General features: G+C 68.0%; 1 protein-coding gene across 17 annotated transcripts in view; it reads left to right on the forward strand.

Annotated features, from left to right (window-relative positions):
* PACS2 (phosphofurin acidic cluster sorting protein 2) overlaps nucleotides 1-15,032 on the forward strand; it is a 63,630-nt gene that overhangs the window by 38,922 nt on the left and 9,676 nt on the right. For 4 of the 17 annotated variants that reach the window (XR_014809364.1, XR_014809365.1, XM_021081611.2 and 1 more), the window contains exons 9-23: nucleotides 1,751-1,908; nucleotides 3,553-3,643; nucleotides 3,894-3,968; nucleotides 4,471-4,613; nucleotides 5,810-5,942; nucleotides 6,197-6,301; nucleotides 6,501-6,607; nucleotides 6,912-7,066; nucleotides 7,406-7,516; nucleotides 7,807-7,915; nucleotides 11,720-11,762; nucleotides 13,050-13,092; nucleotides 13,271-13,406; nucleotides 14,092-14,318; nucleotides 14,527-14,640. Coding sequence is in view for 8 of the 17 variants with exons in the window: in XM_021081611.2 (XP_020937270.1) it covers nucleotides 1,751-1,908; nucleotides 3,553-3,643; nucleotides 3,894-3,968; nucleotides 4,471-4,613; nucleotides 5,810-5,942; nucleotides 6,197-6,301; nucleotides 6,501-6,607; nucleotides 6,912-7,066; nucleotides 7,406-7,516; nucleotides 7,807-7,915; nucleotides 11,720-11,762; nucleotides 13,050-13,092; nucleotides 13,271-13,406; nucleotides 14,092-14,318; nucleotides 14,527-14,640 (1,750 nt within the window). In the remaining 9 variants the exon portion in view is untranslated. Of the gene's footprint in view, nucleotides 1-1,750; nucleotides 1,909-3,552; nucleotides 3,644-3,893; nucleotides 3,969-4,470; nucleotides 4,614-5,809; nucleotides 5,943-6,196; nucleotides 6,302-6,500; nucleotides 6,608-6,911; nucleotides 7,067-7,405; nucleotides 7,517-7,806; nucleotides 7,916-8,672; nucleotides 8,706-11,719; nucleotides 11,763-13,049; nucleotides 13,093-13,270; nucleotides 13,407-14,091; nucleotides 14,319-14,526; nucleotides 14,870-15,032 lie in introns of all 17 variants that reach the window. The other 13 variants (XR_014809363.1, XM_021081607.2, XM_021081608.2 and 10 more) reach the window with 7 other exon arrangements.

Raw genomic sequence — 15,032 nt, forward strand, 5'->3', positions numbered from 1 at the left:
GGAGCCCAGAACCAACAAAATAATCGTGAAAAAGCGCAAGGTTGGGGGCCTCACACTGTCCGTTTTCAGAACTGCCCGCAGAGCTATGGCCATCAGGCGTGTGTCGGGGGGCAGGCAGTGAAGTGAGGATAAGAATCCAGAAATAAATCCTCCTCTTTGTGGTCGGTTGATTTTCAACAAGATGCCAAGAGCTTTCAATAGAGGGGAAAATAGCCTTTTCAGCAAACAATCCTGGGGCAACTGGATATCTGCCTGCAAAGGAAGGACACGGACTCCTCACCTCACACCATGTAAAGAAATGAACCCACAGGGGCCAAAGACCTAAATGTGAAGGAGAAAACCATACAACACTTGGAAGAAAACGTAGGAGTAAATGTTTGTGACCTTGGGTTGGAAAATGGCTCCTTCTTTTTCTTTTTAGGGCCACACCCTTGGCACGTGGAAGTTCCCAGGCTAGGGGTTGATTCAGAGCTGCAGCTGCCAGCCTCCACCGCAACCACAGCAACGCAGGATCCAAGCCACACCGGCCACCTCCACCACAGCTCACGGCAACGCCAGATCCTTAACCCACTGAGGGAGGCCAGGGATCGAGCCCGCATCCTCATGGGTACTAGTCAGGTTCATAACCTGCTGAGCCACAGTGGGAACGCCAAGAATGGCTGCTTAGATCTGACACCAAGAGCGTGAGCAAATAAAAAATAGATAAGTTGGGTTGCATCAATATTTAAAACTTCTGTGCCCCAAGTAATACCGTCCAGAAAATGAAACAGCAGTCCACAGGATGGGAGAAAAAATTTTACAAATCACGTATCTGATAAGGGACTCGTATCCAGAATATGGAACATTGGCAACTCAAAAGCAACACAGTTCAAAAAGCAACTGTCTGCTTTAAAAATCAGGCAAAGGCTCTGACCAGCTGTTTCTCCAAAGAAGAACTGCCAACAGCCACTAAGTACGCGCCAAGGTGCGTGGCGTCGCCTGGTCAGCAGCAGACCGGGACCACAGCGAGACCGAGGCCTGGTGCCCACCAGGGCGCCGTCAGCAGGAACGTGGAGAATGAGTGTCAGTGAGGGTGCGTGACCGGCGGGGCCCTTGCACGCGCTGCAGGGAACCAGAAACGGTGCGGCCACTTCGGGAGACAGGCGGGGTTCCTCAGGGTTAGACGCAGACGCTTTCCCGGAGGCCAGCGACCCCTGCTGAGCTGACCTACAGGACGGAAGCACGTCCACACAAAGTCTGCCAAACGGTCACAGAAGCTCCACTCGTCGCGGCAGACGCTGGGAACGCCCGCCGCCCTCCGCCGGCCACGGCCCGGCAGGCTGAGCCCCGCCGTCGAGGGCGCGCTGCCTGAAGGGGCCCGCTGTGGGCGGACGCACGCTGCCATAGGTACCTCGCGCTGAGCACGAGGAGGCCGCATGCCAAGGGCTTCCACTTTGCTGTCCTGAGAAGGGCCCAGCGCGGGGGACGGGGGCACGGCCAGAGGGCGGGGACACCTGGCCAGGGCGGCCTTTTGCCTCCCGTGGTAGGGGTCCCGCACGGCCCGCACTGTCAGCGCCGCCCTGTGCTCCTGTGCTGAGCACACTGCCCAGAACAGCCTTGCCACGCACAGTGCCCGGTGCCTGGAGGCGCAGGGGACGCCCCGCGGTCTGGAGCACGTGGCGGGAGGAAAGCTGCCCGGTGGCCTCTCCCCTCGCCGGCGGCTGCCCCCCCCCCCCCCCAGGCCGGCCTCTCACAGCCGACGTCCCTGCAGGTCCTGGACTCGGAGCAGGACCCTGCCGAGCATGTCCCCGAGGTGGAGGAGGACCTGGACCTGCTGTACGACACGCTGGACGTGGAGAACCCCAGCGACAGCGGCCCCGACATGGACGACGACGACAGTGTCCTCAGCACCCCCAAGCCCAAGCTCAGGTGGGCGCAGCCGCGCGCCTGCAGCGCATGCGCGGGAGCCGCCCGGCGGCGGGGGCCACGCCGGGGCCGCGGGGGCCGGAAAGGGGGCGTGGGCTCGGCACGGGGGAGGCGGGGGACACAGAGCCCAAGCCTGGCCTCGGTCCGCGGCGCCTCCACAGGTGAGGGGGCAGAGGGACAGGGACCGGTTTGCCTTCGGGAGAGGCCTCTGGAACCTGCTGGGCCCAGTTGGAAGGCAGCTGGGGGCACTCCTCCAGGAGGTGGCTGTGGGCTGGGGGGGCACTGGGGGGGCTGTCGCAGGAGGGCAGTGAGCATGTGGCCACAGGGCTCTGTCCTGCGGCGAGACGATGGTGTCCTGCCCCTGCTGGGCGCCCGCGTGAGGCACAGGTGCATGGGGGGGGGGAGGCAGGGTGCGTGTTGGGAACACCAAGGCCCGCGGGCAGCAGCCGGGAGCCAAGGGCACAGGGACCTCCAAGTCAGCCAGGAGCAGGTTTTTGTCTGTTTGCTTTCTTTCTTTTCAGGGCCGCACCCGCGGCACATGGAGGCTCCCAGGCTAGGGTTGAATCGGAGCTACAGCTGCCGGCCTACACCACAGCCACAGCAACAGGGGATCCCAGCCGTGTCTGCGACCTACACCGCAGCTCACGGCAACACCGGATCCTTAACCCACTGAGCGAGGCCAGGGATCAAACCCGAAACCTCATGGTTCCTAGTCGTTTGCACTGCACCACGATGGGAACTCCTGGTTTTTGAAACTCCTCTAAAGACTCGTAGAAGCTCCCTAGTAGTGCAGCAGGTTAAGGGTCTGGTATTTTCTTTGCAGTGGCGTGAGTTCAATCCCTGGCTGTGTGTGGGACCCAAAAAACTCCCCAAACCCAAGTGTACGTAAGACCCCGGCAAGAACACAGGCAGGGGCTTGCTCTCCTGCACCTGCTGCAGCCCTCAGACCCACGTCCGGCCTGACCCAGCTCACAGCACAGGCTCCCTCAGCTGACAACCAGAAGTTACGCTCCTTCTCGAGGCTGGGGTCTGGGGGCTCAGCCGTGTGGCTACAGGACAGGGGTCCCGCTTCCCTTCTGGCCTGCTGCCCCCTCCACGTTCACGGGCAGCACCACGGTCCTGTCCCTCAGCCTCCCTCTGCCTTCAGCTGGAGAAGAGCTCCACTTTCACCGGTCCCCTGCCCGAAGCCCCGAAACACCAGCTGTGCCTGCAGGCGAGCCCTGGCCAGCTAGCGCCCAGGCCTGGGGGTGAGGCACGGGCGTCTTGGGGCCCTGATCCTGCTGGCCAGAGTTCCCACCCCTCGTTTCAGCGTGGCCCTGACTCTGCCCTCCATGACCTGCTACCTGCTGAGTGGGGCGCTCGGCCTGGGTTCGCCCCACCCAGCTCTTCGCTGGCAGCTGGCTGTGGCCCCAGGCCCCTGCCAGCCCTCCAGCAGGTTGTGGCTGGAGGTGGGGCGTCTGCCGCCAGGACTAAGGCCCGGAGCAGAGGGGCTTCCGCTGCTCCCAGACCCTCTGCGCCCTCGCCTGTGCCGTGGTCCTCCAGGCTGGGGCCCTGCTCGGCCCCAGACACCCCGCCAGGCGTAGCGGCTGGGCCTTCACCTTGGGGGGTACTGGACAGTAACCTCCTCTCTGTCCCGCCCCCCCCCAGGCCGTACTTCGAAGGCCTGTCCCACTCCAGCTCGCAGACAGAGGTCGGGAGCATCCACAGCGCCCGGAGCCAGAAGGAGCCGCCGAGTCCAGTGAGTGACCAGGACCAGGGGCTCCGCTGGGGTCTCTGAGTCACCCCGGGAGTCTGACACGGTGGCGCACTCCTGGGTTCTGGCGTGGCCAGTGCCAGGTGGCTGTTGTGGGTGACCGTGAGCCCATGGTCCAGGACATGCCAGCCGGTCTCGCCGGGCTGCCTCCAAGCCCGGAGCCCCTGCCCGGGGTGCACCAGCCTCTGCACCAGCGCCCACCACAGCCCGATTCCTTCCCGCCTCCTCCCCACAGGCCGACGTGCCCGAGAAGATGCGGGCTCTGGGCACCAAGCAGCCGAGCGACAGCACCTCCGATTCCGTGGCCCAGGTAAGCGGGGGTGGGGCTGCGTTTGGACACGGCATGCCAGCACGGAGCCCACTTCCACGCTGCCTTAGCACAGGGGCTGCCGACGTGGCGGGCTGCAGAGGCAGGTGCTCCTGTTGCCAGAGCTCAGAACTGGCACCCAGAACCACAGGGAGGGCCCCCTGCATTCACGCCCCCAGGTGTGGTCGGGGCCCTGGGTTCACAGCAGCTCTGGGTGGACAGCAGGAACAGGCCCGTGAACACCGTGTTGGTCCTGCTGCCCTTGTGGGGGTTCCCAAGGAAGGCCCAGGGCAGGTTTGGGGGGTTCGGTGCTGCTCTCCCGTGGCGGCCTGGCCTAGGGCCTTGTGGTTGGCAGTTAGGGTCAGCTGGCTTCCCAGGGCACACTCGGGGAGCCCCCAGCCCCAGATTGGCCCAAACTCCATCACCCAGACCATGGCCCCTGGGGCCCAGGAGTATAGCAGGCAGCAGGCCTTCGTCCCCAGTGCATCCCTTCTCTGCCCGTCAGAGTGTACCCGCCCCCGGCGAGCAGCCATCACAGCCTGAGGACAGCCCGGAGGCGGAGACCTCTGCTCTGGACGTGTTCACCGAGAAGCTGCCACCCAGCGGACGCATCACCAAGACGGAGTCCCTGGTCATCCCGTCCACCAGGTGACTGGCCGCTCCGGGGGAGCCTTTGGCCAGGCGATGCCTGCCTGGGCCAGCGTGGGAGGGCGTGTGGGCGTCCCCCGGGGGCATCACTCAGTGTCACAGATCCCCAGGCCCTTCGCTGGGGGGGTCATACTGGCCCCCCTCCCCCTTTTGCCGCCAGCCATGCACAGGTCTGACCGCCTGGGTGTGGCTGCTGTGAGGGCAGGGAGGCCCGTGGTCCCCGTCTCCCGTCCCCTGGACCAGACAGCGTCAGCCGTGGCTGCTGGGGCCATGCTTGTGCTGGAGCTGGTGGATGGCACCTGCCAAGGCCCTGTGCTGGGCGCCGGGGGAGCCGGCCCCACGGCCATGCGCCGCCTGGAGGGCGCAGGGTCCAGGACCGGCCCCTGCCTCCGGCGTGGGTCCGCCGATGGGGTGGGGGTCTGAGTTGCCGTGACCCGGGCGGCTTCCTGGTGGCACCCGCCTGCCGGGTGTCTCCCGTGCCCTCGTCCCCTCCCCCACCGGAGCCCCTCCCCGGTCCCTGTGCTGTCCTGCCCGGTCCTCCACTGCCTCCAGGGCCTTGGAGGGAGCGCGGGGCTGGGGCGGGTCCCCGGCCGCTCCCGAGGTCGCGGCCCCGCAGCTGAGCGGCCCTGACTTTAAAGCGCATGTGTTCCGTGTCAGCCCCCACCTCACAGAGCAGCACCCCCCGCCCGCCGTGGCGCGCACACCCCTCACAGAAGCGAGACGCAGGCTGGTTTTCACCCCCGGGAGCCCGGCAGTGGGAGTCAGTGGGGCAGGCCCATGAGGCGCCCAGTCCCACAGGGCTTGGTGTGGTTTCTGGGACAGGAACTTTCCAGAGCAGTGGGTCTGGAGGCTGGCGTTTGCCGGCGGGGGGGGCGCACAGGGGCCTGTGCCTGATTGGGAAGGGGTCACTCTGAGCGCCAGGATGCTGGGCCCTGGCCTGCACCAGGCTTGTCCCCGGGTGGGGGTCCTCAGTCCTCACAGACGCCCCCCAGGGCCCTCCGAGGTGCCCTGTGTGCCCACGAGCCGACAGCAGTGGGCGGGGTCCACCCAGGGCACCTGGCACCGGGGCGCAGCCCTGTGCCCTCCGGGGCTGGTGGGCTCTTGGGGCCCGCGGCCCTGCTGTGACCGCCCTTCGTGGCCTCCAATGCCACGTGCTTCCCTGGGGCCCTGAGCGCCTGTGGACGGCTTCCCCGCAGGTCCGAGGGGAAGCAGGCCGGCCGCCGGGGCCGGAGCACTTCCCTAAAGGAGCGGCAGCCGGCGCGTCCGCAGAGCGAGCGGGCCAACAGCTTGGACAACGAGCGCTGCCCGGACACGCGGAGCCAGCTGCAGGTGCGGGGCGGGGGCCGCCCACCCGGGCAGGGACCACGGCCTCCCCAGGGCCCACCCCGGGCTGAGCAGCTTGAGGGTGAGGTCGCCTGCTCCCTGGAGGGCTTGTTGGGGCTGCCCACCCTGGTCCCCGGCGGCCGTGGGCCCCGCAGCCCCTTCAGCCCCGCGCCTCTGTCCAGGCAAAGCCAGGGTCTGCACGTGGGGCCGGTGAGGGGCAGCTCCCCTCACGCCCGGCGTGGTCGGGCCTGTGTTTCCAGATCCCTAGGAAGACCGTGTATGACCAGTTAAACCACATCCTCGTCTCCGACGACCAGCTCCCCGAGAACATCATTCTGGTCAACACCTCAGACTGGCAGGGGCAGGTGGGGCGGGGCTGGCTGGGCGGCCTCCCTGCGGGGGCGGGGGTCAGCGCATCCTCCCTGCGGGGGCGGGGGGGGGGTCGGTGCGTGTCCCCCCCCCTGCAGTGGGGGAGGGGCTGGGCAGCCTCCGCGGTGGGGGCGTCTGGCCAGCCTTGCCCCCTGTGGACCCTGAACCCCGCGGCTCACGCCCCCGGCCCCCCAGTTCCTCTCAGACGTCCTGCAGCGGCACACGCTCCCGGTGGTGTGCACGTGCTCTCCGGCCGACGTCCAGGCGGCCTTCAGCACCATCGTGTCTCGGATACAGAGATAGTGAGTCCCGCACCTTCCCTGCCGTGTGTGCGGGTCTCGGCACCCCGGCGATCCGTGGGGCTCCCGCGGGCTGGTCTGAGCGGATCCGGGCGGCGGGGGGGGGAGCAGCGGGCCAGGCGGGGCCCGCAGACCCGGCTCGGGTTTGGGGGCCGAGGGCTGCCTGCCGTGGGCAGTTGGAGGGGCTCGGTTTAGGGGCGCAGCGACGCCCCGAGCTCTGTGCCCCGAGCTGTGCCCCGGGGGCTCAGCGAGGTTGGTCCTCCCAGCAAGGACAGTTCCCTGAGGCGTCCGTCCCCTGTCCCCGCAGCTGCAACTGTAACTCGCAGCCCCCGACCCCCGTGAAGATCGCGGTGGCCGGAGCGCAGCATTACCTCAGCGCCATCCTGCGGCTCTTCGTGGAGCAGCTGTCACACAAGACCCCCGACTGGCTGGGCTACATGCGCTTCCTGGTCATCCCGCTGGGTGAGGGCCCCCGCGGCTCGGTTCTGCCGGCGGCCCTCCCGGACCGGCCCACAGTTAGGACGGCCTGATGCCGTTCGGGCTTGGGGTCAGGGGCACTGGCCGGGTGGGCATTGGCCCTTTGAAGTGACCCGGGTCCCGAGTGCTCGAACTTCCCCGGCTTCTGGTTTGCATGGTTTGTCTCAGCACCAACTCATGTCCCCCTGGCAAGTGCTGCGTCCTCGAGGAGACCCTCGCCCGCCCCACAGCGCCAGGCCACGGGCGCCCGAGGCTGGTCTGGGCGGCGGGCTGCCAGCTGCGGGTCGGAGCCGCGCCCCCTGATGCGCTCCCCTTGGCCCGCAGGCTCCCACCCGGTGGCCAGGTACCTGGGCTCCGTGGACTACAGGTACAACAACTTCTTCCAGGACCTGGCCTGGAGAGACCTCTTCAACAAGCTGGAGGCCCAGAGCACAGGTGAGGCCTGGCACCTGCCCCACACCCACGCCTCGCCCCTGCCCGCACTCCGGGGGTGTGGCCTGTTCGCTGCCTCCCCAGGGGAGAGCTGTGTGCTGAGCGCCTGGGAGGGAGGTGGGGTCAGGGGACAGGGCCGGTGTGACCTCCGCCAGGGTGCTCCCCTCTGCCTGCTGTGAGCCACGGCGCTCTCTGGTGACTGGGCCCAGGGGGATGTGGAGAGACCTGGCTGCCCTGGCCTAGGGCCCTCGGAGGGTGGCGGCCACAGGACCCCTCCCGGTCTCCTCGCGCAGTGCAGGACACGCCGGACATTGTGTCGAGAATCACGCAGTACATCTCGGGGGCCAACTGCGCCCACCAGCTGCCCATCGCAGAGGCCATGCTGACCTACAAGCAGAAGAGGTACCTCTGGGAGCGGGCGGGTGCGTGGTGGCCAGGGGGACCCGCTGTCCCTCTGCAGTCTCGGCCCAGGCGGCCTGCGTCCTCGCGGACCCAGCTCACTGGGGGCTCCTCGGGGCTCCCGTGCTGGGATGGGGGTGCCTGCGAGCCACCCAGGCGGCTCCCCGTTTTCCTGGGCCACCGCACCCTTCCCCGGCCTGCGTCGGAGTTAGGAGAAGCTGGTTGCTTTTTCTGTTTTTGTGCGTCTTGGGATTTCCCAGAATAAACGTTGCGGGAATAGTGGTTACGCTGCTGCTCCCTGCGGTCTGGGCGCAGCTCCTTCCACCACTTGGGCGTGTTGCCCAAGGCTCCTCACGTCCACCTGCCCAGAGCCGACGGCGGCCAGGAGCCCTGGCTGGGATGCCCGCACACGGGGGGCAGGGCTGGGGGCACAGGCTGGGGCCCTGAAGGTTCAGGAGACCGGGCGGCCCCTTAGCCGGGCCTCGGACTGGGTGGGGAAGGGCCAGTGCGGGAGGTGGGCTCGTGGGGCGGGCGGGCGGCTGCGGCTGATCTCGTGGACCAGGCAGAGGGTCTCTGCTCCGCAGAGGGGCCGATGCGGACCCGCTGAGGCGGAGACAGACCCGAGCCGAAGCCTCCGCCCGGTGCCCGGGCCGCTCAGGGGCCCCGCTCGCCAGGGGTGTGCTGAACCCCCGCGGCCTGCGGAGCCGCTCCCGGGCGCCTGACAACGTCCTGTTTTTCTCTTTGGCGGCTTTCTAAAAAGGAGAAAGAACTTTCACTTTGACTTTACCCTCAGGTACCGCTGTCCCTGGGTCCGAGCGCCTGTCCGTCCGCTGGCTGGTCTTTAGGGCTGTTTAGCAGTGTCCGCAGCTGGGGCTGCACCCTCAGATTTGTGTCCCTACCTGGAGTCGGGTTGGGGAGCCCTTTCCCACCCCCTCCTCCCCCTGCCCACCCCCGGCTCCAGGGACCGCAAAGCCTGGATGTAGCCAGGCAGGCCCTTTGTTTCAGTCCAGAGTTTGGGTGAAGAAGCGGCTGGTTTGACCTTTCAGCAGGTCGCTGTGGGACCACCTCTTAGAGCAGCGGGGCCGGTGTCCCCTGAGAGCCGCTGACCTTGGGCACATCGTGCTTGTTAACTGGCTCGCACGCCAGCAGCTGCTGCAGGACGGCGCTCACGCTGCCTCCACCCTGGGGAAGGGGAGGCCAGGCAGTGGGGAGCATGCCAGGGCGCCCTGGTCAGTGGCCAGCTCGAGCCCAGCTCCAGGGCACCCCCAGGCGGCAGAGAGCAGCTCGGGCGTTTTCCCAGCGAGGTTTTGTGGCTCATCTGGATGGGTGGCCGACCCAGGCAAGGAGCTCTTCCACCCTGGGCACCCTGAGAGCTGCCCTTCCACATGGGGCCCCTGCCTGCCTGGCACCCGGTGCTGGGTCCCTCGGGGCACTGCTCTGCCCAGGTCTCCTGGGAAAGCCCCCCACAGAGGGTCCTTGAGTCCCTGGCAGTTTCATGGCTGGGCCCTGGGACAGGCCAGGAGGAGGGTCTGAGCTGGTGCAACTGTCCTGCTAAACAAGCCTCAGCGGGCTAGAGAAAGACCAGCCGTGGTGTGCCCTGCTGACCCCGCGGGCTGTCCTCAGGCCGGCGCCGCTGTCCGCACCCGCCTTAAGTGGAGGCTCCAGGAGCCTGCCGTGTGCTTCGCTGCCTGGGCTGCAGCTTCTGTCTGTACCACACTCGGCTGGTCTGAGCAGCAGGCAGGGGCTCTGGAGACCCTGCACCTCATCCTGCCTCCTGCCCCAGCCTCCGCGTCACAGTGGTGACACCGGCACCGGGGGAGGGGCCTCCAGATGCCTTGGGTGCAGCCCCCCTCGGAGCCCAGGGCCAGGAGGGCAGGCTCTGTCCTGGAGGGGTCCTGAGACCCGGGGCCCATGAGGGCCTCGGCAGGGGGATCCTCTCTGCCCAGCACCGGCACCCGCCTGAGGTTGGACCCCATCGTTGGTGCCCCCGGCACCTGCTGGAGGTCTGCCCAGCGCCCCACACCGGCCTCACGAGGGTTGCGCCCCCTTAGCTCCCACCTCCCGACCTGAGAAGTGGACGCACGTTTCGCACCTCCCCCCACAGGCCGTCTCCTGAGCCAGGCCTGGGGGGCCTCGCCCGGGGTCCTCGCCCAGAGCCACGGGCTCCAGCCGCAGGAGCTCTGGCCGCTCCCCCCGCCTAGAATCCTCCTCCACGTGCAGGGTCCGGGCCGAGGGGTCTCAGTGGAAGCCGGTGTCACCCCCGTCCCGCGGGGCGCATGCCCTGTGCTGGATGTCGTCTGCATGGCCGGGGGCACGGCTTGGCTTTGCCGCTTCGTGCTGTGGAGTCCCCTGAGCCCCGCCCGAGGCCTCGTCTGCCTCCCTGCCTGGGGTCGGGGGAGGGCTGTGGGGCGGTGGCTCGCGGAGGGAGTCCCTGAGGGTCGGAGCCCGGGGCCGCCCAGGACCTCCTGCCCCTCGCATGCAGAGGAGGCCTGGGCACAGGATTTGGGTTGTTTTATTATCTGAAATGAAATAAGGAGGCGTCACCTCTTTCAACTGTGTCCCCTTAGAAAAGAAGAAGACCCGGGATTTTCCGTGGAAAGAACCTGCAGGTTCTTTCATCCAAAGACGGTCCTTGCGGGGAGGAGGGGCGGGGCTGGGGCAGAGGTCGTGGGTCCCCGTGTCCAGGTGGCGCCCGGGGGAGACGGTCCTGCCAGGCCCAGGAGTCCCGTGCGGGGACTGCAGTCTACGCTGGCCCCGGGCCAGGGCCCCGGTCCCGCTGGGGCCACCCTTCATGGGGCGCGGGCCTTGCAACCCGCGGGGCAGCGAGGGCGGGGCCGCTTACGAGGCTCCTGTTCCCGAGAGCTGGTGCCTGGGAGCCCCGCTGGGCCAGAGACTTCTCCCCGAGCGACACCCCGGGCCCCTGACCTGCATGGCCTGCGCGTGAGTGGGCGCCTGCCGAGAGCCGCTCTGTCTGGGGAGATGAGTCAGAGCAGAGCTGAGAAAACGGCTCAGAGAGAGCAGGTCCTCGGCTGCATGGACGCCACCAGCCAAGGAGACACCTCTTTTCCCTGAGGTGGGGGCAAGGGGGAGATGGCCCAGGACCGGCCCTGCCCCCAGAACCGACCGGAAGGCCCAGGTGGAGGCGCTCTTCCTGCTGCTGATGGAGCCTCCTTCTCGAGTCCCGAGGGAGAGCCCTGGACCACAGCCCAGGCCAAGGGGGACATCAGTGGGCAGCCTGGCCAGCCCTGGCCTCAGAGGAGGAGGAGGGGAGATGCCGACACTGGACAGGCTGTGACCAGCGGTGCCGTCGAGGCTGAGGTCCCGCCAAGAGTCACACCGAGCTGCTGAGCTCCCCGCAGCAGCTTGGCCCAGGGCACCGCGTCTCACCTCGGGCTGCTCTCTGGGCATCGTTCTGCTCCAGCGTGGCATGCGCACCCATCACCGAGGCCCCCAGGGGCAGCAACTTTACCCGGACCATCTGGGAAAAAAGTCTTCGTGGTCTGGCTTGGGAGGAGGCCCAGCCGTGCCCGGGCACCCTGGGGTACCCCCCTCTCTTGGGGCCGAGTGGGGAAGGCCAGCCGCGGGGCTGGCACAAAGGCCTCTGGGCAGCGGGCCGCAGGACGGCAACCTTGCCTGGACCTCGGCGAGGCTGCAGGCTCCACCCGTCCCCTCTGAGCTGCCCCACGGGCCTCTGGGCCTCAGGTCCAGAGACGGGTCTGCCTTCCTGTGTATCGGAAGGGACCTGCGGGCGGGGTGGGGCCGGCGCCCGTCCTGGGGGAGAGGGTAACTCTGTTTTCCTTGTCTCAGCCCGGACGAGGAGTCCTCTCAGAAGTTCATTCCCTTTGTTGGGGTGAGTACTTCCCGCGTGGGCCGTTGCTTTGCCCAGCCCGGTGCTGCCTTTTGTCGCAAAAAAGGTCTTTTATAAGCAGTGTCTTTTTGCGTTCATGCGGCATATTCCAGAACTTCCTTCACCAGTTTGAGTTGAGGGCCGCCTCTCGTGTGCCGAGTGGGATGAGCACTGCTGGCGTCTGCGGAGCTGGCAGCCCCGCGGGCCGAGGGGTCCAGTTCTCAGCACTGCCCTGGGCCTCGCGGCCAGTGTCAGACTCGGCTGTCGGGACAGGCCCCACCGCATGGGTCAGAGGGCCACCTCTGTCCTTCAGGACCTGCAGGGCAGGCCTGCTTGGCCAGGTCGTGGCCTGTCTGTTGGGAGGTTTTGCTTTTCCTGCCTTGAGGAGTCCGGGCTGCTCCCCGCCGCCGGCCCAGTTTCCGCAGCCCCGTCCCCTGTGGTCTCCAGCCCAGGGGTCTGCTGTGAGAGCCACGCAGCCGCTTGGTAGACAGGGCCACGGGCGGGGCGGGGCCTCCGGGCCTCGGTTTACCCTGGTCAGGCGTCCAGGTGGCTGCTGGCCTTGCCGAGAGAGCCAGCCTGGAGCAGCCCGTCCTGTGGAAGCTGCCCTGGTGACGGGAGGGCTCTGTGCCCTTGGCTGCACTTGAGGCGCCACTGCGTGCCTGAGGCGGGGCTTGTTGTGATTTTCTTTAACCTGACACTGCCCCCACCCTGTCTCCATGGGTCTAGGACCCCCTCAGCCTCGCAGGGTCGGCGTGGCACCCGCCTGGTGTGGTCCAGGCACTTCCCGCCCTGCTGGACGGGGCTCCCCCTCCAGTGTCTGGGACCCCCTCTCTCACGGGGTCCACACAGGGCCAGTCACACAGGCTCCCAGCTGGCAGGGCTCCAGAGTGGGACCCGAGAGGTTGGGCCGTGGGAGAGGGTGCCCCCCAACCCCGGCGAGGCCCCCGTGTCCTGACCCCTGGCCACAGAGCTGGCACCTGTGGGCCTGTGCCTTCGTTCTGGGAGCGCGGCGTGGCCAGAGCGCTGCCGCTGAAGGGCGTCTCCCAGGCCGCCTGCAGGGGGTCCCTCACTGTGACCTGTGCTGCGGCTGACCAGCCAGGCAGTGGCCCCCTGAGCCCAGCTCTGCCCCAAGGACAGGAGGGGCTGCGACCCCGCTTGGCCCCAGGAGCCCCGGGGGGGTGGGGGGTAGGGGGCGCAGACAGCAGGAGCAGGAAGCGGGTCTGGAGCCCGGGGGTGGGGGGTGACGGCCCAGCCCCACGCCACTGCCCGCAGCACCCTGTTGCCTTCCAGGTCGTGAAGGTTGGGATAGTGGAACCAGCTTCGGCCACATCAGGTAACCTGGGGCTGGAGGGAGGGCGGGGGTGAGCAGGACCTCTCCCCGGGGCTTCTGTGCCCCGAGGGGCCAGCCCTGCCCCGCACTCGCCCCGCAGCTCACGGCCGCCTCGGCCTCAGAGGGCCTGGGGCTGCGGGCAGCCCGCGGGGTGCTCAGCCCCTCCTGACTCCTTCCCCAGGCGACTCAGACGACGCGGCTCCCTCCGGCTCCTGTGTGCTCTCATCCACCCCGCCGTCCACGTCTCCTGCGGCCAAGGAGGCCTCCCCCACCCCGCCGTCCTCCCCGTCCGTGAGCGGGGGCCTGTCCTCCCCCAGGTAAACGCAGCCGTGCGCGCGGTCTGCCCCCCGCCCGCTCACGGCACCCACCCCCGTGCAGCAGAGGCTGAAGACGGCCAGGGTCCCTCACGTCCTGGGACCCGGGAGCCAGGGAGCAGAGGGTCGGGCAGAAGGCCTCGGGGCACCCCCAGGTGGAGATGCCCGGTCTGAGGGGTGGGGGCGCCAGACCGCCCAGTGCCCGGGGTGACCAGGGCCCGGCCCCGGCCTTCCTGGGGACAGAAGCCAGAGTCTGTGAGGGGGGTGCTCCGCACATGGCGGGTTTGGGGGACGCGGCTGCGAGTAGCAGGCTCGGGAGAGGTGGGTGGCGTGGCCAACAGCCCCTCGGCCACCCGTGGGCGCACATGAGCAGAACCAGCCCAGATAGGACGGCCGCACGGTGGGGGGCCGTGCCTCAGGGGGTGGTTGAGCTGGCCCTCCAGACGCCAGCGGCAGTGGGGCGGGCAGCGGGCCCGGACACTCCTGGACGAGCCCAGCACCATGACGATGCCAGGGCCGTGCGCAGGCCGGGCTGTCCCAGGAGACCCGTGCGGCCCCCGGCGGGCTGCAGGCCGGGGTTCCCTCCGCTGGTCAGCCGCTGCAGGCGGGCACCTCCTCCCTGTGCCCGCCTCCGGGATGCTGATCACCTGCTGAGGACGGAGGGGTGAGCCTCCCTCGTCTTTCACAGCCAGGGCGTCGGCGCCGAGCTGATGGGGCTGCAGGTGGATTACTGGACGGCAGCCCAGCCCGCAGACAGGAAGAGAGACGCGGAGAAGAAGGACCCGCCCACCACCAAAAACACACTCAAGTGCACCTTCCGGTCTCTCCAGGTCAGCAGGCTGCCCAGCAGCGGCGAGGCCGCGGCCACGCCCACCATGTCCATGACCGTGGTCACCAAGGAGAAGAACAAGAAGGGTGAGGTGGGGGAGGTGGGCCGGCCGACGGGCACACGGAGGGGCAGCCGCGCCGGGCCTGGGGGCGGCCTCCGACCGGAGCCCGAGCGAGGCGACCTGGCGGGCGGGCGGGCAGGGGTCCGGGTCGGTGGGGTCCAGGGCCGGGGTGAGCCCGCTGGCCCCTGGCCCCTGAGGAGCGGTGGGAGGACAGCCTGGTCCCTTTTCCTTAGTGATGTTCCTGCCCAAGAAAGCCAAGGACAAGGACACCGAGCCCAAAAGCCAGTGCATCGAGGGCATCAGCCGCCTGATCTGCACGGCCAAGCACCAGCAGAACATGCTGCGGGGTGAGCTCCGGGGCCCCGGGGGCGGGTCCAGGCCGGTCCCGTAAGAAGCGAGGCTGAGCCAGGGACCGCTGCTCTTGGGAAGCTGTGGTCTTGCCGCAGAGCGCGTTCCCTCGTTTGAGCTCACTGGGAGGCGGCCCCTCGTGTGCTCAGGCCAGCTCTTCACGTTCCGAGAAGTGACGTCTCAGTCCTTTCCGCTCTCTTTTTGGGAGCGTGCCTGAGGCATGAGCAAGTTCCCGGGCCGGGGCTCGAACCCGCGCCACAGAGGTGACCATGCCGAACCCTTAACCCAGCAGGCCACCAGAGAACTCCCTTTCTGCTTTCTTAAGAGATTTACATATCTCAGACTTTTTCTAGAACATACCCTGCAACTAACCCATTCGGAAGGTGGGGCT

Source organism: Sus scrofa, chromosome 7 (genome assembly GCF_054392235.1).
Source record: "Sus scrofa isolate SSC_HxYL_T2T_F1_AM1 chromosome 7, Sscrofa_HxYL_maternal_Yorkshire_Landrace_v2.0, whole genome shotgun sequence".
Classification (NCBI taxonomy): Eukaryota; Metazoa; Chordata; class Mammalia; order Artiodactyla; family Suidae; genus Sus; species Sus scrofa.